Genomic DNA, 27,667 nt, shown 5'->3' on the forward strand with positions numbered 1-27,667 from the left:
TTTTTCTGATCAAACCAACGGTTTTTGGCAAAATAATGGTTCTGGGGTAAAACAGAACCAATCACCTGACTGATTTCCGATTTTTTCGATCCAACCATCGGATCCGATTTTGAAAACCATGCCTAAAATTAACACTTTTCCAAATCATTGATTTGATCAAAATCTTCATAAATAACTATTTGAAAGAACATATTTATTAGGTTTTATTAATTATATTAAGGGTAAAAGACTTAAACCTCCCCTATACAAAAAGGACAAAGACATCAGTAATTTATCAACATCTATTTGCATCTGATGATATACATAACTGAATCTGTTTGAAAAACCCAAATTTAATCCTTTATAGTCCCTTCAACAACAATCAAGGAAACAATATCAGATATCCTTTACAAGAATAAACACTCATAAACATGGTTTTCAAAATCAGACCAGACCAGACCGGAAAAACCGGGAACCAGTCAAATAAATGGTTCCATTTTTCCTCAAAATCAGATTTTTCCCAAAAACCATTGATTTTGGTCAGCAAACTGCTGACCCGAGCGATTAATTGTTCAAACAGTTTTGACTTTTTTATTTTTTTTATTTTTTTAAATTTTTTTATTTTTTTGTTAGAACAGGCCAATCGTTTAGTTCGAACAGTTGGACCATTCGACCTGGGAACTAGACCCCTGACCAATTCATTCTCCGAATTGGTTTTAAAAACCTTGCTCAAAAAGATCCTTTATTTCATGGATCTCACTGGGATGCTCCTGGCTTCTTCGTTTAGTAGCTATAGGTTTTTGCTTTTGCTTTTGTGCTAATTGGATGTGGTATTGCTGTTTGTGTTTATGTTTGCAACAAATTTTAAGCAATTAAACTCTTTTGTACAATGAACCAATCCAATTACGGGAACTGTACGAAGAACCTGAAGCATCCAACTCGGATGTATTTAAGGCCAATCCAATTGAAGAGACTCCTAATCCAAAATAGAGCCTTTAGCTCCAAAACTAGCCCGAGAGAGAGAGAGATGGGTTCCATGGAAGCTGCAAAAAAGCCCCAGCCAGTATGCATCCCTTATCCAGAACAGAGCCATGGAACCTCTATGCTCAAGCTAGCAAAGCTCCTCCATAATAGAGGCTTCTACATCACCTCGTTAACTACACTAAATTGAAACTCAGTTTCTTCCTTAAGTCTAGGGGACCTACATAAGGCTGCAGTTGGAATCAATGTAAAATGTCATTGGTGTAAAAGTAGACCGATAACGTTCTGCACTAAACTGTAAAAGTGACCATTGCTTTTTGAAAAACGTCATGGATGGAAGAGTGTAAAGTTTTGCATCGATAAAATCGATGTAGTTTTTACATCGATTATCGATGTAAAACTTCATGCTTGATGAGGTTTTATATCAATTATCGACGTAAAACTCCACTCCATTCAAACGCACGCAAAACTGAACCAGAGTAGAGTTTTACGTTGATCATAATTCCACGCTCCTAAATGCTTACAAAAACAAACGAATGTAAATTTTACATCGATTCTTGATTTAGATCGCTTCTAAATGCAGCCCAAAGGGCTTGCTAGAAAATTTATTTGAAAACTGTACCCGATAGACTCCCACTGTAGGATATTGACACCACCCAAGGAAAACTTGTTTAATCCCCTTCCATAACCTCTTTTCCAATCTCAATATGAAAATTTCCGTCATCCAAAATTCCTCCTATTGTCTAACAAGGATGCATGGACAGTTCTCTTTAATAGGGCGATACAAAGACTAGTATTTGAGAAGAAGAATACAAAGAGATAAAAAGCCACGGAGGGCTAAACTGAAAAAAGTGTTCCTCAAATTTTGAAATTTTGAAAGGGGGGGTAAAAAGGACTTTTTGATGATTTTGTTAGTCCTTTTAAATTTTGAAAAGATAGAAGATAAATGTTAAAGAAGATTTAAGGGTCCGTTTGGTTCGTAGTCGGAATCGGAATCAAAATCCTTCTGAATCGGAATTGGAATGGTCCATTCCCATTGTCTGTTTGGTTCAGATAGGAATGGGAATGAGAATTAAAGTCATCAGGAATGGGATTTCATTCCCAAGGGAGGGGCAAGGAATGACCATTCCCTCAAATGGGGGAATGTCATTCCAGTAAGAATGGGAATGGGATTCCGATTCCGCCCAACCAAATAGTTGGAATTGAAATAGCCCATTCCGATTCCGATTCCAAACCCCTATTCCAGCAAACCAAACGGACCATAATTCTTTTACCCTTATATTAAACCATATACTTAAAATAGGTTTAATAGATACATTCTTAGCCTTTTTTTTTATTTCTTTGAGTTCTTTAGTTCAAATTTCTTAAAGTGGGTTGAGTAGTTTGGGTATACTACACTTAGGTTTTTCTTCAGCGTGGATACATGTTTCTTAGCACTAATTTTTTACGAAAACCCATAGCAAAAGGTTTGCTATTGCTGTAGGAAAACTCTACAAGGTGTTGTGCTAGTAATTTATGCTTATAAAACACCCATATCCAATTAACCCGTTTCAATTTCATGTAGAGTTCTTTTTTTTTAATGAGAAAGCCTTGTTAATGATCATACAAAGGGGGGCATCAGACCTATGCCTCGAAATTATATGAGCAAAAAGCCCTACAAATAAGCATAAATCCAAGAACAAAACAAAATCAAGAATAACAAGAATGATAACCTTTCATTGTTCTTGACAATCTTCAAACTAGTTTTGATTGAGTCATATTCTAGACCTCCTTAGACTTCAAATTATTTTTCTTTGCTTTATTTTGTTTTGTTCACCATCACCCAATCTTGATTTGCATTATTCTTGGATGCAACCCTTTTAGGGGGCGTTCTTTTTCTAGATTTTGAGAGGGGGGAAAGTTGATCAATGGGATTTTGATTCCCATTGGCCAAGAATCCCATATTCTTTTTTCAGATTTATGTGGAGACCAGGGAAAATTTATTTTCCTGGATATCACATGTAAGTGATACCCATCTCCTAGTTGGGTAAGTAACTTTCCCACCTAGGGGGAAATTGCCAACACTTGAATGGGACAAAAATGCCCCTTTTAATAATGGACTTTTATGGCTAAATGTCATTGCCTTATTTACATGGGAAATAAAAGAACATGGGTAAATGCACTTACCCGGGTAAGTACATTTACCAGGGTAAATAACTTACCCAAAAGTGAGCGGGGCCTTAATCGGATTCTCACTACTATGTTTGCTTTTCCTCATAGGGGTGGCTATGTATCCATTGTATGTCTCACTTCAAGGCCCTTCTATACTTTGAAATGACAAAAGCTACTAATTCAATCTTGTAACTTTCACCAACTCCAATCACCATATCATCCTAACAAAATTCCATCACAACTGGCTAAACAGATTTTGGCCTCTGGCCATCTACCTACATTGGTACTTTCTGTGTTTTTGTTTCTATACTCTGAGCAAGATTGTCCTCATTGAGAGCAATCGGGACCTCAATTACCTCAACACTTACTTCACATATAGCTTATAAAGGGACAAACATTTCACTATTTAATTTATATTGAATTGTCATCGAGGCACCATCTAGTGCTACACTAATGCTCATATTCTCACCTTTATCACCAACTCTATTATTCCCTTCAAACTTTGGCTACACACCAAATCAGCCTTGGAAGTTTCAATTTCTTCCCCAAAAACAGTGGCATCCTCATGAGTCAAATTGGCCTTAGATGATTCAACTACTTCCCAATACCATTGATATTATCAAGGAACTACTTTAAACAACAAATTAGTTGCACTGGCATTTAAAATAGAATCTCCTACCTATTCAAATGTCTCAAATTGAGGACTTTCATGTCCATCTTTATTGTAGGAGGATCACTCTGAACAGGCTATGTTGATACAAAATGAGAACCCCAATTGCTCTAAACAAATATTTCAATTGGATTCGAACTAGTAGTATTGACTAGAACAATTAGAACTAGATCTTTCTGGACTAAATGTCCAATGCATTAAAAGATCTGCTTAGCCATCAGTTGATTAACCTCTAGTTTCTTTGGCTTGATAGGCCTCTTGTCCTTTAAAGCCAAAGTTGTCTTGTCTCCTTCCACCTTCTTGCCTTCTTTCTTAATCCTTTGGCCACATTCCTCTCAATCATGCTCATGTTTATAGCAAAAACAACAATATTTAAGAAGATCCTCATAAACGATTTTCTACCAAAATCCTTCCTTACCAACACCAATCCAAACCCTATTAGGGTTTTCCTTTAGTAAATCGACTTCCACATAAACCTTGGTAGTTGTTATGCAAGTAATTAAGTCTAACAATTACTACATTAACCTTCAAAGCTCTCCCCGCAACCTGAGCTATTGAATGATAAAGTGATCATTGTAAAGATAAAATAGTAACTCTAAAAAATTGATCCAAATGGGGATGACAAAGAGCTCTTAGCCCAACTCCATACATGTGAGCACCCAATTTTTTTTATCCCTACACCCTAACTTTTTATACTCTCTTTTGAGACCCTAAATTGAAAGCATAACCAAGTCAACCTAAGACTTGTCAAAACCCAAAATGTCCTCTTCTGGCACAATTCACACATCAAACGCCTGATTAAACTACACCAATAAACTAAACCTCTTATTAACAAGAATATTGACACACCAACATCTAGCATTGTATAGGCTTTAGTACCTCGATCAAGCACAGCCTCTAGACTAAAAAAAATAACTGAGTTGTAGGTTGAACTTCATGACTAAATTCCAAAGATCTATCATTTATTATACCGACTTTTTTTTCAATTCCTTGATCTACACATTATCGGACCTTGAATTCACAAAATCAAATCCAACACATCCATTGCCTCAAGGATTTTGAGATACAATCAAGCCCTAAATCCTACCTTGAATTTATGATGATTAACCATAAAATGTTAAAATTCTATTTCGATGACCTTGGATGAATAAAAATAGACAACCAAGATAAACAAGTTCTTTCTCATATCTAAACTTTCCACCTAAATCCCCATCTTAATACATGTTCGTGCACCAAATTTTAGCTTAGAATTTTCTTACTTAGCCATATGATCAATAAATATTCTAATTTAATGTTTATGATTAAATTACACAAGAAATTGTAACCCAAGTAACCAAACTCTTCTCATTAATTCCAGAATCCTCAAAATAATCCAAATGTTCAATGACATCTTTAAATTCCTTCATTACATTCCAAAATAAGAAAGATTCTATTTCAAGTCATTTTATTAATTGTTGAGCTATAAGTTAAATCCTTAATCTAAAACAAATCTTTCAATCCACACCTCTAACCAAGATTCCCTTATTTGACCCACCATCAAACTAAAATTTTATTTTAACAAGTCTCATTACTTAGAGCTTATCAACCATAAATCTCCATCATCCAAACTTCATTCGACCAATCAGACCTCACCATCATTTCCATGGCCCTAAAAAACCCCAGCACATCAAATCTCATAATCTAATTTCTTAATTTAACTATTAAATAAGCAAGATTCCATTTCAAGCATTTTCATTAATTGATGGTCCATAAATTAAAATCTTAATCTAAACCAAATCTTTTAATCCAAACCTTTGATGAAAAATCAATCTCTTCCATTACATTCAGAACATTCAAAAATGTTTACCCACCAAATTTCATCATAATTAATATTCCCTCAATTAATCAATTATCAAGCCAAGATTCAATAAATATTATTAATTAAAGCTTCTCATCCATAGATGTCCATCATATAAACCTCATTTGGCCAACCAGACCTCACCACCATGTTCAAAGACCCAAAAAAAAACCCCAGTACATCAATTTTTATAACCTAATTCATTCATTTAACAATTAAACTTGAAATATTTCATTTCGATACACTAGATCAAATCACCCCTTAATTTGTCCCAACCTGACATTTCAAGAGGGTAGGTGCTAATGTTAGCCCTATACTTGACCTATTAATACACCTAAATCAATTAGGATAAACCAAATGGACTAAACAACTCAAAAACCCCAAGGTAGCTCTTTTTAAACATAGGAATGACATAAAGGACATTATAGTTATTTTAAATTTACATTTTTGCCACTAAGAGGTCAAATTCGAACCTCACATAGACAAGTTCAAAAATAACCCCATTGGGCACAAGAAACCATAGAAAAATTCATAAAAATCTTAGATTAATTAATTAAAACCTCAAACATCCTTTAGAAAGCCTATTAGATCAAATTTCTCGAGTTTTCTTGCATGTTTAAGCTTTCCTGAAACCCTAGGACACATAGCGGACAAGCTTCAATAAGAATGTAAGAAAAACTCTAGATCTAGGGTTAAAAACTTGCCAAAACCTGCCCATATCTCTTTGTATTCATGCTCTAACCTTAAAGAAAAGCAAATGCCCTCCCAATTATTCATTGTTTTGCATTAAGGAACAACAACAAAACATCTTGATCCAAAACATAAAAAAAAAATCCATTCTAGAACTTTAGAATAGCTTCTGTCAAGCTTTATCAAGGCAAAATCGAAGAGGTAAGTCTCTTAACCTATGTTATTAGTTTTTTTCTTAGTTAATTATTGATTATTTATGTTTTTATCATATATCTTGTTAGTTTAAGTTTGGATTGATTGAGATTCCAAATCTTTGGAGGCTTCTCTTCAAGCTTGTTGTAATTTTGGGATTATAGGAAAAGATGTGAGGATTTTAGTGAAATTAGTACCTAATTTCTAGTAAAATCTCCTCAAAACCAAGATTTGACTAATAGAAGTCACCATGAAAAGCTCGTGGCTGTCTCGTAAATATAGTGACGTAATTTCTCCACCTATGAGGCATTCAACCAAAAGATTCTAAATTCATTTAGATTGGGAGGGGGACTGTGTTAGGCACCTCTTTTTCCAAGATACAAAATGTAGTCCATCCTCATGTTTGTCAAGGCTTACAACTTCACAAATTTTAGTCTAAAAGAATAAACTCTAAAATCTTATGAGGAGATTTTGTATCTTGGAAAACATCTTGAGATAGCCACAAGCTTCATGGAGCTCACAATATTGAGCATCCAATGAACAAAATGGAATAAAATGTCCTTGACCACTACCACTTCATGCAACCACACATAGAGAAACTCACCTTCATCTTGAAATTGAATTAGAGCATGTTTTGAGTCAAGCAACATAAGAATCACTACAACTTTGAGGTCCCTATTAGAAACTCCCTAATCTCCACATGGATGACCATAAACACATATTTTTTACTAGGGCAAAATGTATAGGATCTAGAGTTGTTTCAGTTTATTCGTTAGTGAATAAAATTGCAGGCTCCCCCTGATTTTCGAGTGAGAGTTTGAATGGGAATATCAACCGGCTTAGGATCCAAAACCTAATTAAAAGGGGTTAAAGAAGAAATAATCAATGCAAAAGATGGTTTTCAAGGGTTCCCGATGGCAGCTCTCCCATGGCACAACCAAGGGATCTATTCATGCCCTTCCAATAGAATACTTGTCTCAAGCGTTGCAATGTTTTTTGTACCCCCTCATGTGTAGTAGAATGGAACCATGGTTCAAAATATCGATACACCCAATATGTCGGTAGAGGCGTATCGGGATGTATCGATAGTTTTTTTAGTTTTTTCTAAATCCGACTCAAAGGGGCTGGTTTAAGGTACATCCACCCCCTGAACCGATCAAAACCCCAATACACCCTTTGTAGGGGTATCTTGGGAAGCTCCCGATACGATACATATCGGCTGATACGTATCGATACTTTGAACCTTGAATGGAACTAATCAATGATGACTTGAATAAGTGGAGATTTTGAAGGTAAGCAAATATGTTGTTTGAAGTAGTTGACTTTAATGAATAAAGTTAATCTTTGCATCTCTGTGTTAGACTATACTTCTTCCTCAATGGGCTTCAATCACAGGGGAATGGGTTGACACCGAGGTTCAAAATATCAATACGCCTGTAGGGGTGTATCGAGCGAATCGATACACATTTTGGTTGTTTTTTTTTTCTGCAACCGGTTTAGGGGCGGATTAGGTCTCCTCTACCCCTCTGAACCAGTCAAACCTCTGATACACCCATTGTAACGGTGTATCGGAGGGATCCCAGAATGGCGTGGGCCAATACGTGTCTATACTTTGAACCTTGGTTGAGACAAAGTAGTTAGCTTGGAAGGTTCATGCATTCTTGATAGAACGTTAGCAGCTGAGTTCTCGGCTCCTTTCTTGTACTCAATCTTCAAGTCATAGCCCAACAATTTTAGTAGCCACTTCTGTTGGACTAGGCCCACATGTTTCTGGTCTAGTAAAAACATTAATCTTTTGCAATAAGATCTTACAATGAAGTCAAACGGCACAATAATTGTGTATGTCATCTTACTGGATTTGGATCTGATGATAAACTGATCTCAAATCTAATTTTGAGAAAAATCGAAGTCCATGTAACTGATCCAATAATTCATCATTAAGGAGTATTGGAAACTAGTTTTTAATTATAATTTTATTTAAAGCTCCATAAATCATAATCGACACAAAAGTCTCCAAGACCCATCATGCTTCTTCACTAAAATGATTGGGGATGAGAATGGGCTCTTACTGGGCCTCATTATCCAACATCTCCTTAATCAGCTTTTCTATTTCAAACTTTTGATATTGAGGGTATCTATAGGGTCTAGTTGAAATGGGACCCACCCCAGTATTAAATTGATTTGGTGATCATGACTTCATTCGGGAGGAAGACCACTAGGCTCCATAAATAAATCTGAGAATTTAAATAACATTGTATGCAAATCTTTACTTATAGGGTTTAAGCCTTGGTTGACCTTTAGTATATACCCTTTCTTCTATCTTAAAATCAGCTTATAGATGGTTAACTCCTTTACCACCTTATTCTTTAGCACTGCTAGACCTTGTAATTCTATATGCTCACCATTCAATTGGAATGCCATCCGTAGTTGTGTAAAATCCCACCAAATTGGTCCCAATGCTCAGTTCGGAAGGAGTAAAAATGCAAATATGTAGAATGCAATATGTATTTGCACTGTACATATTTGCATTTGTACTCCTTCCAAACTGAGCCCAAGTTACGAAGCAGTACTCAAACTAATTCATATCTGCCCAACGATAAGAGATAACAATCCACCAATAACAAAAACCCTTGGAGTCAAGTAAGAAATTGTGTGTGCTGCCAAAATCTATTAGAACAGTCACCTCCACCTTCCCAATCTGACCCCATATCCCCTCATTGTTTAGGGAGCAAAAGATCCAGCTATTGCATGTAACTATATAGCCGCAATATTCATGTCTTCTTTCCTGGTACAAAAAACAAATCACATTCAAAAAAACTTCAAAGAAAAGAACCAAAGCCGAAAAATAGGAAGAACAATTCTTCACTAAATTCTTAAGAAAAATCAACCAAAACTATGTCATAGCTTTGTCCTACCTACTCTTTATATAGACTTATTTATACCCTTATAGCTCCTATAAGGAAGTTTCCTAATCTAATAAAGCACTCCTTATTATAATCCTACTAAATCTCTTCAAATAATAAAGTCCTAATTGAATACAAACTCAAAAATTCTATTGTAACACTAACTTGGTAAATACGAACTAAGATAAAAATTCCGTGATGGCATTAACTTGATAAAAACGAATTAAGATGGGTTATTGACGCCAACTTAGTAATTATTTACTCAATTGGGCTGAATCTCGTACTACATCATCCCCCCCAAGTTGAAGAGAATCCAACCTTGGATTCATGTTACCATTTGAGAGGCCGTCCATATAGTTTTGTAGTTCCATTGTGTTTCTCTAACTTTCTCATATGTAACTGGTGGTGTAATCCTCTAATATGAATTTAAATATCTTCATTACATCTCTTAACTTTTGAAACATATTTCTTGATTTTCAGATAACTTAATTTTTCCTTTACTAACCGTATTGGACATTGCAAAATTTCTTGCCAATAAGGACCTTTGTGGATATGTGTGTAGACAATGTGATCACATAAACCCTAAGATAACAAATATTATCTCCATCATTTTGGAATTCATTGTGAATGATGGAAGATTCCTCTTAGCAATTGGTTCTTTATAAAAGATTGGAGGCTTGTTCCAATCAACAAGTTTCTCTTCAATAGATATTGTTGTGGAGAATGGTCATGCAAAATTTTCATTGCAATCCTTAACAATATTAAAGCAATCAACAAAGTCATAAGATTTGATTTTACCTTTAGACTCTGAAATTGATAACTCCTCTATAAAAAACTCTATTCCATGAATTTATTTGGGGCTATACCTCCATGAATATCTAGGAACTGGAACTTAAGATCTGTTTTCCATCATTTCTATTCAACAGTAGTAATTATAGCCAATTTGGTTGCTTGCTAAGTAAAGAAACATCCATGAAACTCTAGGATCTCGATATTGAAACCCATCTCTCACTGTTTATAGTCACCACCTACAACTACATCCAATCCAGTTGCTTGCCTTGATGATGAAAAGGAATGAATAGAGGCACTTGCATCAGAGCCGTTGTCCCCTGTTTTGGAACGAGAAAGTAGTGATCTCAACTCTTGAGTAAGTGCATCAACTTGTCTTCTTAACCCTGCCACCTCCTCTTATGTTTTGTTGTTGATTTCTTGCTCCATAATGTAAGCCACTTGTTTCTTCTTAGGAGTCATAATCCAAAGAAAGATCAAACTTGTATTTGAATACCAAATGGCATAGTTCTAATATAAATCACGTTTAGAGAATGTTCAAAAAAAAAACCAAAGCCAAAAAAATAGAAAAAACAATTCTTCAATGAACTTTGTCATAGTTTTTCCTTAACTACTCTTTGTATAGACTTTTTTACACCCTTATGGCTCCTACAAGGAAGTTTCCGAATCTAATAAAACACTTCTCATTATAATCCTACTAAATCTCTTCAAAAGAGAAAGTCCTAATTGCACTAATTTGATAAATATGAACTGAAATAGAAATTCTGTAATGGCACTAACATGGTTAAAACGAACTAAGATGGTTGTCAAAACCAACTTATTAATTGTTTATGTTGTACCCCTTGGTTCTGCTACAACTAGCCATTTAAGAGGTTGATGTCATGTTTCATAAAGATGAACCTAAGCTATGGTTGCAATGAGTATGGAGGGACGTCCAGCTTGAACATCTATTATGGTGGGTTTCTTGAGCCCACTGATGAAACCATCCACCTTTTGGCCTATGGTAAGCTTGCTACACTTGCTCATCAATTTTTCAAATTGTTGATGATACGCCTTCACTCTACAATTTGTTGAAGAGTTTTCAAAGTCTCGTTCGAGCCCAGATTTCCTATTCACTTTTCCTATTCAGCGACGCATCTCTCAATTCAAAATAGTCACAATAGAGATGTGTGGCTCCAATTCACGGCGGATAGAGAATGGTAAGAAAAGTGAGTAGGAAATACCAAGTGGTATCTCAGAGTGTCAGCATTGAGTGGAACAGTTTAACTTTTGGTGGGTCGTCTTCATGAAGTGGGGTGTCTTTGTATGAGTTTGAGTGTTTTATTGTATAGCAGGTTGTAAAGTTACTTTTGGGCTGTTTTCTTTACTTTATTGTCGTTTGGTGCGGGTCTGTTTTCTATGGTTAGGCCCATTGCAAATCATTGTTTAGCTTTACTCATTTTTTTTTTCCTTCTTTCTTGAAGACTCGAGCTAAAATCCATTCATCATCAACAAAGACCTCCGTTGCAAATCATTGTTTACAGTAGATGCAAGGAAACAAGGACATGATAGCCTTCCGCTGTTGAGCTGAAGTTTATGGAATTCTGAATTAGACTCTCTTCCTAGCTTCTACAAACTTTAATTAACACTAATCTCTCAGATTAGACAACTCAAACTAATTACTGGTTGGGAGAGTTCAGAGAGGAATGTAAAGAGAACTAAACAAATAATTACTAGTTAAGAAAGGAATTATGTGGTGGCCGAGCTAGCCCCGACTATAGCAGTAACGAAAGAACAGCTAGCTAATTGTAAATCTCAACAGGCTGAACTGAAGGGAAACGGACATGGAGGTATAGAAACTTCGGTAATGCCCTCTAGCATCTGTGTAACCTTCTTCATGGTGGGTCTCAGTGATGGCTCCTCCTGAATACACCAAATTGCAACCTTAACTAGCCTCTCTAGCCTAATCATGTCATTCATCGCATCTGTATCGTTCTCCACCAGAGCATCTAACCTCCCATGTTGATAGCAATCATAAGCCCAATCTGTTAGAATTGCTTCCTCTTCAGACCCCATTTCTAGCTCGACGCTCTTCCTGCAACAGATAATCTCCAGTAACATAACTCCATAACTATATACATCAATCTTTACAGTGATTGGCATGCTCCTAAACCATTCAGGTGCGACGTAACCTTTGGTTCCTCTGATGGTTGTACGAGTCCGACTCTGGTTCGTCATCATTAGCTTTGCCAATCCGAAGTCGGAAATCGCCGTGTAATAATCGTCTAGCAGTATGTTTTGAGGCTTTATATCACAGTGGATGATCTGGGTGCTGCATTCCTCATGCAAGTACATGAGCCCTCTTGCAATGCCGAAAGCAATCTGAACTCTCTGGTTCCAATCAGGCTTTGAAATTCCAAAAAGGAAGCTTGCTAGAGTGCCGTTGCTCATGAACTCATACACCAAGAGCCGATGCTGTCCTTCCATACAAAATCCGAGCAATCTGACTAAATTCTTATGATGGGTCCGACCAATAACGCTCACTTCAGTCTTAAATTCTTTCTCACCATCCTGAACCACTTTGTCTAGCTTCTTCACTGCCACCGGGTTTATAGGATTTGTTCCCAAAACCCCTTTGTAAACAATGCCGAAAGCACCTCTTCCCAACTCTTCCTTGAACTCATCAGTTGCTTCCTGGAGATCCTTATAAGTAAAAGACTGCAGATTTGTTTCCAAGACACTTGTTTCTGATGGAACTTTTCTCTGCTTGTTGCGATTTGTATAGAGAACAGCAAAAATAAGTCCTGCACCCATGAATAGAAAATTGAGAAATACAGACCCACCTAAGAGCAGGGATCCAACAAGGGTCAACGTCTTATTCACATCTTTCTTCTTTGCTTCTGGAGCTGGAAGACTAGGACCTTGTGGAAGAGGAGGATCACCTACTCTTACTTTGATTAGTGCCTTCCCAATGTCGTTGCTGTCAAACCTTCCGTTCGAGAGTGGCAGCTTCTTCTTCCAGCAACTTTGATGAGCAAGCATGGCGACTGCACAGTGACAATCATGCAAACAAGACTTCTCACATTCTTCTTGAGTGAAAGGATCTAATCTTTCATAATCACCTAATGGCCAATTAACGAAACTCATCACCTCGAACCGAAATTGGTCCTCTGGGTTTCCGGGCCCATGTCCCAGAACACAATCTGGCAGGAAGTTTGGTTGGCAACCACTGAAGCTGTTGCTTGAATCTACGAGGGAATACTGAGGTGGGCAATAACAAACAGGTCTGCCTTCATGTAGTCTGCAGTAACTGTTGTAGCCACAAGGACCACTTCCCAACTTATTCGGAGTTGTGAGACAAATATTATCAGGAATTATCCACAACGATTTCCAGCTTCCACTGCCATTCCTTGGGCGATAATATTGCACGAAAACCCCATCATAATCAAGTGTTGCTCTGTGATAGTTATCAGAGATTGAAGGAGGCACACTTTCTGGGTTGAGCATCACTGTGTTTTCGTTTCTTTTTAGGATATACATGTATCCAGACTCATTGAACACCAATCGATAACCAGAGTCCATTGGATCTCTCTCAAAAGTTCCACTGATATAATAGGCGTCATAGGCAGCGGTTGGTTGGCAAGCCTATGGTATTAAGCACCAGATTTCCATCAGGGAGCAGACGGAGTTGGAACTTTCCCCTGTTGAAGCTGGTCCCCTGTCGACAAGAAAGCATTCCATTCACTTCGAGCTTCTGTGTAGGCAACAGAGTGTCACTGGGGTTGTCAAAACTCTCCCATGCATAGCCAGAATTCCCGCTAGATACGAGAACAAAGTTGCCAGTGTCAAGCATTGCACCATGAGCGATTCCAGCAGAACTTGATGGAAGAACAGCCTTCCATATCTGTTGGCCTTTAGGATCAATTATCTCAAGACGGCCATCTTTGATCAGTTGAACCTTTGATCCTTGCGGCACTGGATTATCTCCATTTGCATACCAAATTATGGTTCTCTCAGGAATTTTGTCAAACCAAATGGCAAGCAAGAAGAGGTTGGTATCCCCAACGAGACGAAACCCAAATGCGAATTCACCGGAAGGCGAGCGCCACCCGGAGCCGTCAGCCGTGGAAAGGGATGAGCCTAAGGTCATGTTTGTTTGAGCAGTGGCCGAAATGAATAGAAGAGAAAATGGAAGCATGAAGAAAAGAAGATTGAGGGCGGAAGAGGCCATGGCAACAAAAGAATGAACTATCTGAATTTAGGAAGATGAGCTTAAAGACTACAACTAAGAATGGATTTTGAATTTTGGAAAGAACGAAGAATTAATGATCGGAGTAGTGCCTGACCCGCTGACCCCTGTCTACACGTTTTTGATGATCGTTAATGTTCAGTCCGGATCTCCTACAATTACGCCTTATGCTAAGACTGAGAAGTTCGGGGATGAATATTGACACTGGGGGTGGCCGTTTTGTGGAGATGAAGAGGATATTGATCATATTTTTCTAAACTGCATGCCAGGTGGCTAAGCAGGTCTAGATCAAAATGGACAGTAATGGGACGTGTATACAAATCCAATTCGAATAATTGGGCATCAGAAATTCTAATTCAATAACTTAGTTTTGAATTTTCTTTTCTTGTGACGATGAGATGGAGACCAGTTAATAGCCAGAATTCCATGAAGTCACTAAGCATGTATTCAAATTACAAGTCATTTGAAAGAAAAATGCAACCTGGACAACGATTGCTTATCTCACAAGGGCCCAATGGAGAATTATTTGTTTACCTTTCTTCAACAACCTGACCACATTCATAGATTCATGAGAGGAACTTTGGGTTTGAATTCAATTTCTACGACTTTTCCACGTCTTACTGTGTTTTCATCTTCTTATTAGTGCAATATTAATATTTTGGAATTTGGAGAATCCAAACAGGAAACCAACAAGCTACGCGGCAAAAGGTGATGACCTGCACTCCCTTACTTTTCCCTTCTAACTCCAAAGCAAATCCAAATCAATCTCCCAAAATGAGTCTACTTTGTTGTTTTCCTGGGAATGGACGACTGGAGAACGAGTCAAGGTCATTTTCGAGAAAAGGGAAGACCTTTGATTGAGTCTTTAGGCCTTGAGGGAGACAGGGCAGGGGTACCCCATGGATTAAAATAGGAGATAAACAAGAAGTTGAAGGGAAATTGTTTAACAAAATTTGTCAAAGAACTTCCCCCAACTTTCTGTTTCTCTCTTTATTTTTCTGTCAAACCAAACACAACAAGAAAAGTAATCTCCATTTTTTATAATGACAAGTTATATGTAGGTATGCTTGGTTTACCTAAAGTGGGATATGCCCTAATCAAACAGCCAACCTAAACCTCTAAAAAAAGGCATCCAACCTAAGACCCAGTACCGTAAGATTTGGAGTGGACCGGATGGTCAGACCATAAAAAGAGAAACAGTGGCCTTGATTGAAATACCCATGGTTTCAAAGGGTTGATCCATGGTTTTGAAATCGGACGGCCGGACCGGTTGATCCAGAAACCGATCAGGCAACCGATTTCATTTCACCCAAAAAAAAGTTTTGAGCCAAAAACCATTGACTTGATCAGTGGCCCCCTAAATTGGTACGTGTTATTCAAGTTAATGGTACAGAAAGAACATATAAAATAATCGAGAAACTTGTTTAATTTCCATCAATTTTTTTTATTTTTTCTAAAATGTTCAGTTTCAGCCACTTGTTTGACCAAAATTTTATGATCGAATAGTAAAAATCAACAATACTGATATAAATAAAAACACTAAAATAATATAAAATTTTAACAAAAAATCAAAGGGACGATACGATTTTCTTTCCTGCTGACAGTTCATTAGTTTAAGCTTTGGGTTCAACGGTTCAGCCTCTAACATCATATTGACCATTAGATTAGAACCATGCAGTTCCACCGTTGGGTTAGACCTGTGATATGTCATATGTCTTTAGAAACCATATTAATTAGACAAAATGAGAGGGACTGAAGGAGAGGGAGAAGAGATCAATAGTTAATCACATCAAGGGGTTAGTCCTCAGAGACAGTAATGATGGTGGCTAGCTATGGTGGTGGAAACAGTAGCATCCATTACTGGTTCACAATTGGAATGCATACCAAAATCCATCAGAATTGGAATTAGAATGGCTTATTCATTCCACCTAACGGTGTCAATGGACCGGTTTTGGATTGGACCTTGACATATTGGATGGACCAACAAGACAAAATTAATTTGGATATATTGGATGGACTAACAAGACATATTGGATTGGACCAATCCAATTCAAAATATTTATTAAATTGGATTGGACCTGATTTATCCGTAATAAATTTATATTGGATTGGGTTGGATTAAGCTAATATCTGGTCCATTGATATAAGATAAGAATATGAGTCAATGGACCGGGTTTGAGTTGAAACCAATCTAAATCAAAATGAATTTGAACAGATTGGATGGTCCAGACATTAAATTGGACTGGTCCAAATTGGTTCATTAGATTGGATTGGACCTGGTCCATTTATAATGGACTCACATTGGACTGGATCGCATTGGACCAAATCCAGTCCAATTGGCACCCCTAATCCCACCTATTTAAAACAGAGTTCAGACAGGAATTATTGAAATCAAAATCAAAATCAGCTAGAATGAATTCTCATTCCCAAAGAAGGGAGAGGGAAAGAGGGAATGGCCATTCCACCAAAAATGGGAATGTAAATCAAATGGACCTAAGTCTCTCTTATCTCTTTATCTTATCAAGATTAGAACATAAACTTTTATTATTGTTAAATATGTAACTTAGTATTAAGCAAATGCAAATCAAAGGGTCCAATCCAATGAATACTTTGGACCATTTTGAATCAATCCAATTCAATGTCTGGACCATTCAATCTGTTCAAATTGGTCTTAATTTAGATTAGTTCCAACATAAACTTGGTCAATCGACACCTGTATTTCTATCTTCTATCAATAGATCAGATATTGATTTAATCCAACCAAATTCAATATAAATCCATTGCAGATGGACCAGGTCTAATTCAATCTTGACTGAACTAATTCAATCCAATAAATCCAGCCCAAAGCCGGTGCATTGACACCCCTGTGGTCAAGAAGACTGGAAATTAGACTCCACCATGACCCAGCACCAAGCAACTTTGGCATTAAAGAGAGATTTGGACTGACTAGGAGCAAAGCAATACAACCAAGCCACGCCTTATTCATACATAAAACCTAAATTACATACAAAGATCATTCGGAAGAAAAAACAGAGACACCACAGAAGATCAAAGGGAAGAGAAAATGGGGACACCCGGAAGAGTGGCCCCCGCATCGACGATGAACACATTGCCAGACACATATCCTGATGAGTCATGGATCAAATATCGAACAAGAGATGTCAATGCTGGGTCTGATGTGCCAAATGTTCCTAGAGGAACAGTTTTCTTCATCACATTCGTGAGCCATTGTTTCTGCATCAGTTTCTCAGTGATCTCAGACTTGAATATCCCAGGTGCTATTGCATTAACTCTTATCTTGTGCACTCCCAGCTCCACAGCCGATACCTGTAACTCAAACAGATTAGTGATAGATGAAAATCATAGTAGAGAAATACATCACAAACAGGGGTGTCAAGTACCAGATTTGGTGCAATATAAGTCCATTATAAATGGATCAGGCCCAATCCAATCCGATGAATACTTTGGACCATTTATTAAGGATGGTCTGTTGACAGCTATATTCTTAATGGACCAGATATTGGTTCAATCTGACCCAATCTCATATAAATTTATTATGGGTGGACCAAGACCAATCCAACCCAATAAATATTTTGGACCATTAACTCTGAAGTGGTCTAATTCAATATATCTTATTGGTCTGTCCAATCCGTCCAAATTGATTTTGATTTGGACGGAGTCCAACCCAAAACCGATCGATTAACACCTATTCACAAACACATGATCAAGTAACAGAAGTATATACCTTGGTCAGTGCATTCAGTCCTGCTTTGGAAGCAGTATAAGGACAACCTCCAGGAAGCTGTCCACGCTCGGTACCAGCTATTGATGTAATATTAACAATCGATCCTTTCAAATTATGTTTGCTCATTTCTCTACCAACGTACTTGGTTACCAGCCAAGATCCTGTAAGATTAGTATTGACTATATTGCTCCATTCATCTTCAGGGAAATCCAGCGGGGTACTCACCCCACCTGATACAAACATTACATGGAAGTTAGATACACAGAGACAACAAGATCACATTAACCAGAATGCAAGTTCATCAAACCATGAATCACCAACGAATTAGAAATATGTAATATTACATCATGCCAGGCCTGGGCTAACATGGACTAGCCCCGGCCCAGCCTTCAAATTTCTGGGCTGAAGAATTGTTGGGCCCAGATCTGGCCCACACATTTATGGATCTAAACACAAAAACCCAGGCAGCCTTGAAGTTTGTGGGCCAAGCCAGACTGAGCTAGAAATGATCACCCCTACAAGGCTAATACAGTAACAGTGTTGAAAGCATGGCCCAGACCTGGCCTACAAATTTCTGGGCCTAAACACAAAACCCAGGCAACCTGGAAATTTGCATTGCAGGCCGAGATAGGTGGTGTAGAAATGATCAACCCAACAACAGTAACTGACCATTCAGCTACTGGATCATGATGGCCATCCAAATAAATTCTATGCAACAGTTACAGTGTTTTTTTAATGGGTATTTGGTGATACGACCCAATCCAATAGGGGCTGTTCGAATATCACAACACCACACTACTAAGCAGCCCGGATCGGCTGGATTTGCACACTGGGCTGGGTAATTAATGAGAGTGAAAAATCTCACTAATAACCCCCCAAAGTCAGTGGTAGCGAAAAATCCACATCTATCCTGTAACAAATCAACTAATTGAATGAAAAAACTTTAGCTGTTGGGGGCCAACAGCCTATGTTGTTAAGAGAATTTCTGGAAATGCTACGTTATTCTGAGAATGGATAAATTAGTAATTACATCTTAATTTATTTTTATTAAAAACTGAAATATGGGCATGAATAGGTAAACTGACCAAGAATGTGTCCAACCCAGAAACTGTCTTAACAACCTATACTGTTGGGCCCCAACAGCCAAAATTAACCCATTAAACCACCCTTCAATTGGCTGCATGAACCCGAAAATTTGGACAGCCAAAGTTTTCTCCTTATAATAAGTTTAACCTTACCATACCAAGAATGAGAAACAGGGCACCACACCCCTCCCCCTCATAACCACATTCACTACCACCTACCAATAGATGGTGGCTTACTTGGGGGGACCTCTGGCTGGTTGTAGCCTCATAAACCGATCACTATCACCTCTTGGTTTTCCCATTAAACCCTTAAACTCTCACCCTAAACCCTAGAGTTAACGTGTAAAATGCAGTCAAGCGGATGCACGCCACTGTCACCTAACCCTATAAAAGCTAAACACAATACACATTCTTCATCATTCCAACCAAGGTTTTTAAAAACGAATCGAATTGCACAGGGAATCATTTTGGGGTCTGCTTTTTGAGTCGAATGATCCGATTGTTCAAACCGAACATACTGTCCATTCTGATAAAAAATAAAAAATATTAAAAAACAGCCACAACTATTATTCGGGTTGATGGTTTGACAATTTGACTGTCCGGGCCAACGGTTTGTTGATCAAATCAATGATTTTTACTAAAAAACAGTTCTAGAGTGAAACGGAACCGATCAGGTGACCGATTCCTGATTTTTCCGGTCCGATCTGATTTTGAAAACATTGATTCTAACATTTGTTAAGACTTAAGAAGTGAATGAAATGGGTCGGATCTGGATCGTATCCATCAAAACCAAAGAAATAAATTTGGAGGTAAGATTGATCTAGATAACCCGTAGACTTGATTTGCAACCACTAACCAGCCCATTTATATATTCGTGTCGGATCTCAATGGTCAAGTGCATATATGATGGAATCAATGCCCTATCCAGATTTTGATCAGAAATTCAGAACCCTGCTCTATTCGGGACGAATTTGCTTTGTAACATGGACCTTTGTAACTACCTACCAGTTGCCAAGCATCAACCCATCAACCTAAACCAAATAATATTAACAATAACCCATCAACCTAAATATTGGCTCTGGTTACTCTGTGTTGTTACCATACATTCTTTCAGCATAAGAGAGAGAGAGAGAAGGTACCTCGAACTCCAGCATTGTTAACCAAGGCATCAATTCGACCGAAAGCATCCCACGCCTTCCGGACGGAAGCCTCAATGACAGGCCCCTTGGCATTTAAATCGAGGTCCACCGCAACAGCTCTGGCTGCAGGAGGATTGTCGTACTCCGACGAAGAGCCAGAAGACACTGAACCCGATTGGTTGATTTCGTTGCAGAGAGACTTCAGTCGATCTTTACGCCGAGCAGCGGCGACTATCATTGAACCGGCCTTCGCAAGATCCAAGCAGAGCTCACGGCCGAAACCCGAAGAGGCGCCCGTCACCATCACCACCTTTCCGTCTAACCGATGCCATGGCTCTAGAACTTTCTGGTTTTCGTACTCCATGGATTCCGAACTCTGCCTTTTCTTTTACGAGATTGTCTACGATAAAGACACAAAAGCTGCTTCAATGAATGTTGCTATATATAGAGTGAGTGGGTGAGAGAGAGAGAGAGAGAGAGAGAGAGAATGAGTGAAGTGAGGGAACGTAGGCAGTGACGACAATGGAGCACATGGATATGCCGCCACAAGCCGATCATCGTTCGACTCACATTATTGGGCCCATTCATGAATCCGAATTCCGCAGGCCTTTTGAAAGGTGGCGTTTGGCTTGGTTTCAGATTACTATTCAAAATCGGGTGTTAACTTCAAACGCGTTTCTGAGTCTCAATATGACATGATCTTTTCAAAAGGATTTCTACGAAAATACGTTTTCCACATCAGCCTATTGATGTAAGGGTCTATTTGGTTTACCGTCGGAATTTATTCTTCTTCGGAATCAATTTCCCTCACCTGTTTGGTTGAGATTGGAATAGAATCTAAATTATAATTGATTGGAATGGATTCTCATTCCCAAGCAAAGTTATAAATAATGAATCAAATACGCAATCCGTTTGTCCACCAGTTTTTGGGTCAAATGATCTGACCGTTTGGTTCAAATGGATGGTCTGTTCTAATTTAAAAAATAAAAAATAATTAAAATAAAAAAGGGTCAAAACCGTTGGTGATGACTCAGTGATTCAACCACCTAGGTCAGCAGGTAACTGACCAAGTCAATGATTTTTGCCCTAAGAACGGTTTTAGGGTGAAATGGACAACCGGTCCAACCTGATTTTCAAAACCATGTTCCCAATAGAGGGGGAGGGAAAGGCCATTCCCTCAAATGGGGGAATGCCATTCTAACATGAATGAAAAGAAATTCCGATTCTACCCAATCAATAGAGTCGGAATGGACCACTTTGATTCCAATTCCAAATTATGTTCTCCACAAAGCCAAACGGACCCTAAGTATATTTTTAAATCACAAAATCCAACTATTGATGCTAAAAAGTCCTACTTTTTTATTATTATAAAAATCGTTGTGAAGAAATTAGCTAGTAGTGTTTCTAATGTGACCTATTAAAAAATGGTAGAGATCATATTCAATTTTTGCTTTGTGCTTTTAAGCGGTGTTTGAAACCAATGTCGTTGCTTCAGAAAATGGTGATACATCAGTGCCATATTGGAAAAATCAGTGCTCCAAAAAATAATAACATTTTTAAATTATTTTTCCATAAATTACAGTACTTCAAGCACGTCTTAAAAACCGTGAAGGCATGGTTTAGAGTAATGCCAAATTCGATGTTTTCTCAATTTAGAACTCATTCACAATGAAGACATGATGTGGCAATGACATAGACTTCCTATAATGAGTACCAGTGCTGAAAACAAATATGGAGTACTAATACCAGATGGAAGGTGTTGTTATTCCAAAAAATATTCTACCTAATAACAATGTTTCCAAACAAAAAAAAATATACCACTTTCTTATAAAATTATACTTTTAAGCCACACATATACAATACCGTTTTCTCTGCATCATCGATACCAAACATATACTTAATAAATTAGTTAGTAAAACAAACGAATCTTGAAATATAACCAATTTATGTTTTTAAGATTTTTCACATAACTTATAGGCTTTGTAGGACCCAACTTGAAAAGATCAAAGTCATAGTGCTTCAGCGTTCAGTCCCAAAAAGGGCATTCAAGGCCATAGTTATAGAAACCCCAGAAACCGCTTTGACCACTCGTTCTGAATCAAACGGTGCAACAGTCCGCTCTAAACTCTGGCCAAAATCAGACTCAGAGCCAAAGCCATAATGATCAACAACCGGTCCAATCATTCGGTCTAGTCCGATTTTCAAAACCATACTCAAAGCACATTTGGAAGATTCAACTAAGCTGATTCTGCTTTGAATTACTTCAAATAAGCTGTTAAGAAAGGGTTGTATGGTTACAATTCACTCTCGAGTCAGATAAAATGAATAATTCATTTAATTACTCACAACGGAAAAACTTTAGCTGTTGGGGCCAACAGTCTATACTGTTGAAAGAATTTCTGAAAATGCTATATTATTATGAGAATGGATAAATTAATAATTATATTTTAATTTATTTTAACTAAAAACAAAAGCATGGCTGTAAATAGATAAACTGCTCAGAACGTGACCAGCCCAGAATTTGTCTCAATAGCCTGGGCCCAAGAGCCAAACTTAAGCCCACAAAACCCATACTCAAACCCATGAACCCTTAACCCTGGTTAACCCTGTTAAAGGCGGATTTTTTATCCGTCTCCCCTGCAACCAATACAGAAACCTTACCAACTGAACCAGTTAACCCTGTTAATATTTTTCTTATTCTCTTCAGATAAAACTTAACTTTCTATTACTTCAAACCAAATTAACATATAAATTTATATTTTTATCACTTTTATTAAGATTACATTATCAAAATTTCAATTTTATGTTATTATTTGAATAAATAAATAAATATAATTTTAACGGTTCTCAGGTATTGATATGTGATTTTATTCCAATTAATAATCAGGGTACGGTACCCGACCCATTGACAGGCCCTACTGAATAGCTATTTATTCTCTTAACATACCCCCACTACTCTTATTGTTTAATATTTCCCTCTAAATGGCCACTGACGCCCACTTTTCAGGTAGTCATTTTTTTAAATAAATATAATCATCTATATTAGGCGGTTCGGATCATCTGATCATAAGGTTATCTGGTTAGCTCAGCGCAGAGCAGCCGCAATGTGAAATTGAAATAGGCAAGCCTCCCTTCTTAGGACCAGGTTCATGTCTTAATTCAACGTGGTTTGTCCGCATATTTTGTCCCTTGCTGAACTTCACTTGCCCAATTTTCTGAAGAGGGATTCATACCAAATATAAGTTCAAAATGTATTTTGATCTGGAGCCCAGATAGAAATCAAATTCCCCATTTAGATGTTACAGCAGATACAGTTGAAAATGTTGATTCCAAGAATTGGATTGCAATATTAATCAGGTTATGTCATGTTGATTATATTGATTGATCATTTTAGCTAATTTAACACATCAAATTGAAGTTGGCGTGTTGATCTGGGCTGAACGTGAATTACTGCAACAGTCATAGCTTTCCTCGTTTCATTCAATGAAACGAGATTAACTTAGCTTCATTATATTTCCAGTCATCAATTAACTTTGTGACCCCACAACCAAGACTGAAGCAAGCAATCTTGATTTCAAAAGAGAGATTAATAAATTTATCTAGCTAAGACTGGATGTAAAGCACCCAGCTAGCGAGGTATACATGATGCATACATAGAACATGATCAAACATATACAGAAGATTAGAGAGAAGAGAAAATGGGGACACCCGGAAGGGTGGCTCCGGCGTCCACAATGAACACATTGCCTGAGACATATTCTGAGGAATCATGGATCAAATATCGCACAAGTGATGTTAACGCAGGGTCTGATGTGCCAAATGTTCCCAGAGGAACTGTTTTCTTCATCACATTGTTGATCCACTCTTTCTCCATAAGCTTCTCAGTGATCTCAGACTTGAATATTCCTGGAGCTATTGCATTCACTCTGATCTTGTAAGGTCCCATCTCTACAGCCATCACCTGCAGTCTCACAAAACAAACCATTTCTTCAAAACCCCATAAGAGTATGGAGGACTATGCAGCAGCCCGATTAATTGGGAGCTAGCAGATTCATTTGCTTCTCTGCAAAATAGAGTTATAGAAAGAACTCTGTTTTCCATCTCTTCAATTCTAAGTTGTTTTGATGTAAATGGCAAGGAATGAAAACAAAGATTTTATTAGCTGGGGCTACAGTGCCCTCAGCCACAGGGTAGTCCAGACGCCAGAGTGCCCATGTCTCACAAGCCTCTGTTGCAGAGAGCATCAAGAATCTCCATTAACTGTGAGTGAGTGAGTGAATGAGAGAGAGAGAGAGAGAGAACCTGAGTCAGGGCGTTCAGACCAGCCTTGGAAGAAGCATAAGGACAGCCCCCAGGTAAGTGGCCACGGTAGAGGCCATCTACGGATGTGATGTTGATAACTGATCCTTTGTGTTTAGTGTCCCGCAGGCGTCTACCCACACACTTGGCTACTACCCAAGCTCCTGTTAAGTTGGTACCAACAACATTCCCCCATTCCTTCTCTGGGAAATCGAATGAAGAACTTATACGACCTAATTAAAACACACAGACACAAGTACACAACTAGGTTAGATGCATATTTACAAGCAACCAATTCTCAAATTCTCTCTTTTTCTGAGTAATGCTGTTATAGGTAGAAATCAGCTGGAATGAAGAAAACACACAGACACAAGTGCACAACTAAGTTAGATGCATATTTACAAGCAACCAATCCTCGAGTTCTCTCTTTTTCTGAGTTCTGCTATTCTAGCTAGAAATCAGCTGGAATGAAGTTCCTGATACTTGTTTCATCTAAAGTTACACCAATAATAGAATTGAGTATCATGGTCGGCCTGCAATTGAGTATAAATTGCTACTGGCTCGCTCACTCAGGTCAGCTGCACCCTCATCTTGGGTGTTGGCCTGTTGGGTGTCTGGCCTGAAAGTCTGAAACCACAAGAATGCCGGCCTGAGTCTGAGTGAAAGCTACAGTAGGCAATTGATCAGGCTGCTTGTTTCTGAATTCAAGGCAAGGCCAGATACCCAGATGGGTAAAAGTAAGCTTATGAGTAATCTGTAAGCTACTAAAGCCCATGAAAACATCAAGCTGAACTGTTAAAGAGTTTACCTCTAACCCCAGCATTATTAACCAAAGCATCGATTCGACCGAACGCATCCCAGGCCTTCTGTATTGAAGCGTCAATTGCAGCTTCTTCAGCGTTCACATCGAGCTCTACAGCCACAGCCCTTATGACTTCACCAGCTTTGGAGTCCTCCGACGACGAATAGTCAGAGCCAGAGATGAACTGATTGATTTCGTCGCACAGAGACTTCAATCGGTCTTTCCTACGAGCAGCGGCAACGATATAGCAGCCGGTCTTGGCAAGGTCCAGGCAGAATTCACGGCCAAGTCCCGAAGAAGCGCCGGTTACCAACACTACCTTTCCATCCAGGTGACTCCATGGCTCAAGAACTTTCTCGCATTTCTCCGCCATTGATCTTGCTTTGCTTTCTTCTGCTGCAACTACGATTGGAACTTTGATCGTTTGATAGAGAGAATGTGAACATGGGAGTGACAAGGTTTCTTGTAAGATATATATACGGTGATACTCAGAGAGAGAGGAAGAGCCTAGAGCCTTTAGTCGGTGACGCCAAATGACGACGCAGGAAAACCGTCACACCGGACGTTGTTTACTTTGAAAAACTTGGTTCTGGGCCAGTGGGCAGTCTGGGCTGGGCCACGTGTGTTTTATTTACGAGGACAGCTCCTGTGTGAAAATATCGATTTTTTGTAGGAATGGCAACGTGACCATTCATTTGGATCGGATGGTCAGACCATTCAATCAGAGAACTTGACCCCAAAACGGTTCCCCGTCGGGTCCAGTTTTAAAAACCTCCGTATTATCCTGACCCGTCCTATACATAGTGCACTTGTACGTTGTAAGTTGTAACAGATAAATGTTTCAATCAAGTTTCAAAAAGAAGAATCGCAATACATGGGAGCATGTCGGGCAATATCGTATTCTGTTAATAGTTTCCCGATATATTAAAATCATTATGTATTTCTAATTTTTTGTTATTTTTAAGAGTATATGCAAAATTGAAACAAAAATAAATAGGAAGCGTAGTAGGTGATCGAAGCACTCCATATATACACTCAAATGTATTGAGGTGTATCAATATTTTATACATTCAAATGTATTGAAGTGTATCAATATTTTAAGGGATTATGATGCTAGAAAGACATAATATTGGAAAAAATTTATATCCAAATCAACCAGCCTCATAACACATAAAGTGGATGTTTGGCAATGGAACATTTCATAAGTGTTTTGTTTTTGCAATCGGCAAGAAAATGTCAATTTGATATATATATATATATATATATATATATATATATTATAATATTAAATCAAATCACTTTAAACACCCAATCAGCCTATATCTCATTTGAGGCCCCTTTAGAAAACAGACCGCTTATAAAATGCTCCATGCCAAACATCATGAAAAGTAGTAATAAAAGTGGGCTTTGAACAATTGATAATGGTTTATTTAGTAGGATCTTTGACTTGGTGTGACAGAGACCTAGAATCAAATTCCATTGTTACCGATGGATGGGGATGGGCTACCTCTATTATGTAACTCTATGAAATAAAAAAAATAAATAAATAAATAGATTGCACTTCCCTCAGAAATCTGACATTACAGCCCTCTCCTAATCTACTATGATGGGGGATGGGCTACCCCTAGTATATAACCCCAAAAATATGATGGGGGATGGATGGGCTACCCCTAGTATATAACCTTATGAAGAAAAAAAAATATCTGGTGAGTTTTGACCAAAATTTATAAGGGTTGCAATTGCAAAATAAACCACTTCTCATGCCAACAAAAATCCCTTCCAAAATATCCACACGCCATGTGTGGGATTCATCATAAGACTGGAACTCACCATACAAATCATGTTGGAACGTACTAAAAAGGGATTCTTGTTGGTTGGAGATACCCAACTCTTAATCAAATCCCTTCGGTTATCATGTCTTTCAGCATAATAGAGATAGATGTTCCCATGTCTTAAACCTTGGTTTCAACTTTCAAAATGCTGCAATATCAACGGGTAGAAATGGCACGGGTCCAGCTCAATCATAACCCGATCCGATATCTGATTAAGGGTCAGTGCGGGTTTATCACTTAATCCGACCCCGTTGACATCCCTAAGAGGTTAAGACATGTGAAGACCGACACCGCGACCCCAACGGGCCCTACTGAAGAATCTGAGAAGATTTCGTGGCGTAATTG

General features: G+C 38.0%; 2 protein-coding genes and 1 pseudogene across 3 annotated transcripts; all 3 read right to left on the reverse strand.

The window, feature by feature from the left end:
* Positions 1-11,672: 11,672 nt before the first annotated feature.
* Positions 11,673-14,402, reverse strand: LOC148872701 (G-type lectin S-receptor-like serine/threonine-protein kinase LECRK3; annotated as a pseudogene). Its single transcript, XR_016107755.1, has one exon. The product of XR_016107755.1 is annotated as a G-type lectin S-receptor-like serine/threonine-protein kinase LECRK3 (transcript).
* A 2,736-nt stretch (positions 14,403-17,138) lies between these two features.
* On the reverse strand, positions 17,139-20,807 carry LOC148872702 (uncharacterized). The gene is made up of 3 exons (XM_088968177.1): positions 20,390-20,807; positions 18,166-18,395; positions 17,139-17,747 (listed from the first exon to the last, which is right to left on the reverse strand). The coding sequence occupies exons 1-3, from the start codon at positions 20,751-20,753 to the stop codon at positions 17,469-17,471; spliced, it is 873 nt and encodes a 290-aa protein (XP_088824303.1). The 5' UTR covers positions 20,754-20,807; the 3' UTR covers positions 17,139-17,468.
* Positions 20,808-23,957: 3,150 nt separating this feature from the next.
* Positions 23,958-26,131, reverse strand: LOC148872703 (uncharacterized). The gene is made up of 3 exons (XM_088967796.1): positions 25,497-26,131; positions 24,692-24,921; positions 23,958-24,350 (listed from the first exon to the last, which is right to left on the reverse strand). The coding sequence occupies exons 1-3, from the start codon at positions 25,861-25,863 to the stop codon at positions 24,072-24,074; spliced, it is 876 nt and encodes a 291-aa protein (XP_088823922.1). The 5' UTR covers positions 25,864-26,131; the 3' UTR covers positions 23,958-24,071.
* Positions 26,132-27,667: the final 1,536 nt, after the last annotated feature.

Source organism: Nelumbo lutea, chromosome 2, assembly GCF_056320005.1.
Source record: "Nelumbo lutea isolate HS-2025 chromosome 2, American lotus-T2T, whole genome shotgun sequence".
NCBI classification, from domain to species: domain Eukaryota; kingdom Viridiplantae; phylum Streptophyta; class Magnoliopsida; order Proteales; family Nelumbonaceae; genus Nelumbo; species Nelumbo lutea.